The sequence below is a fragment of the Oxyura jamaicensis genome, chromosome 13 (genome assembly GCF_011077185.1).
Source record: "Oxyura jamaicensis isolate SHBP4307 breed ruddy duck chromosome 13, BPBGC_Ojam_1.0, whole genome shotgun sequence".
Taxonomy (NCBI): domain Eukaryota; kingdom Metazoa; phylum Chordata; class Aves; order Anseriformes; family Anatidae; genus Oxyura; species Oxyura jamaicensis.
This window is the reverse complement of record NC_048905.1, coordinates 7,766,740-7,767,073: the sequence shown is the minus strand read 5'-3', so window position 1 is coordinate 7,767,073 and position 334 is coordinate 7,766,740. Positions and strand designations below refer to the sequence as shown.

Below are 334 nucleotides of genomic sequence, written 5' to 3'. Positions count from 1 at the left end.
GGGGGGGCAGGCCCCGCTCGGCCTCACCCGGCCCCGCACGGAGCGGCCGCGGCCCCTCGCCCCCGCCCCGCTCCCCCCGGCCCCGGTTGCGGGCGCGGCGGTGCGGCCGGGTTACGTAAGGGCGAGCGGCGGGGCCGCGCGGTGCGGGTCCGGGTGCGGGGTTCGGGCCTTACCTTGTGGATTCTCTTCAGCGCCATTGTGTGCGCGAGGCGGCGAGGAGGGGCGCGCGGGCGGGGAGGGGGCGGCCCGCGGGGACTATTTTCCGAGGGGGAGGGGGGGAGGAGGAGGAGCAGCGCGGAGGCGGCAGCGCGGGGCCGGACCGGGAAGGGGGGGG

At 80.8% G+C, this 334-nt stretch overlaps 1 protein-coding gene across 1 annotated transcript in view; it reads right to left on the bottom strand.

Annotated features, from left to right (window-relative positions):
- UBE2D2 (ubiquitin conjugating enzyme E2 D2) overlaps positions 1–328 on the bottom strand; it is a 30,484-nt gene extending 30,156 nt beyond the window's left edge. Inside the window, exon 1 of the mRNA XM_035338457.1 lies at positions 174–328. Within this exon, the coding sequence (XP_035194348.1) occupies positions 174–197 (24 nt within the window). The 5' untranslated portion in view covers positions 198–328. The remainder of the gene's footprint in view (positions 1–173) is intronic.
- Between the last annotated feature and the right edge of the window lie 6 nt (positions 329–334).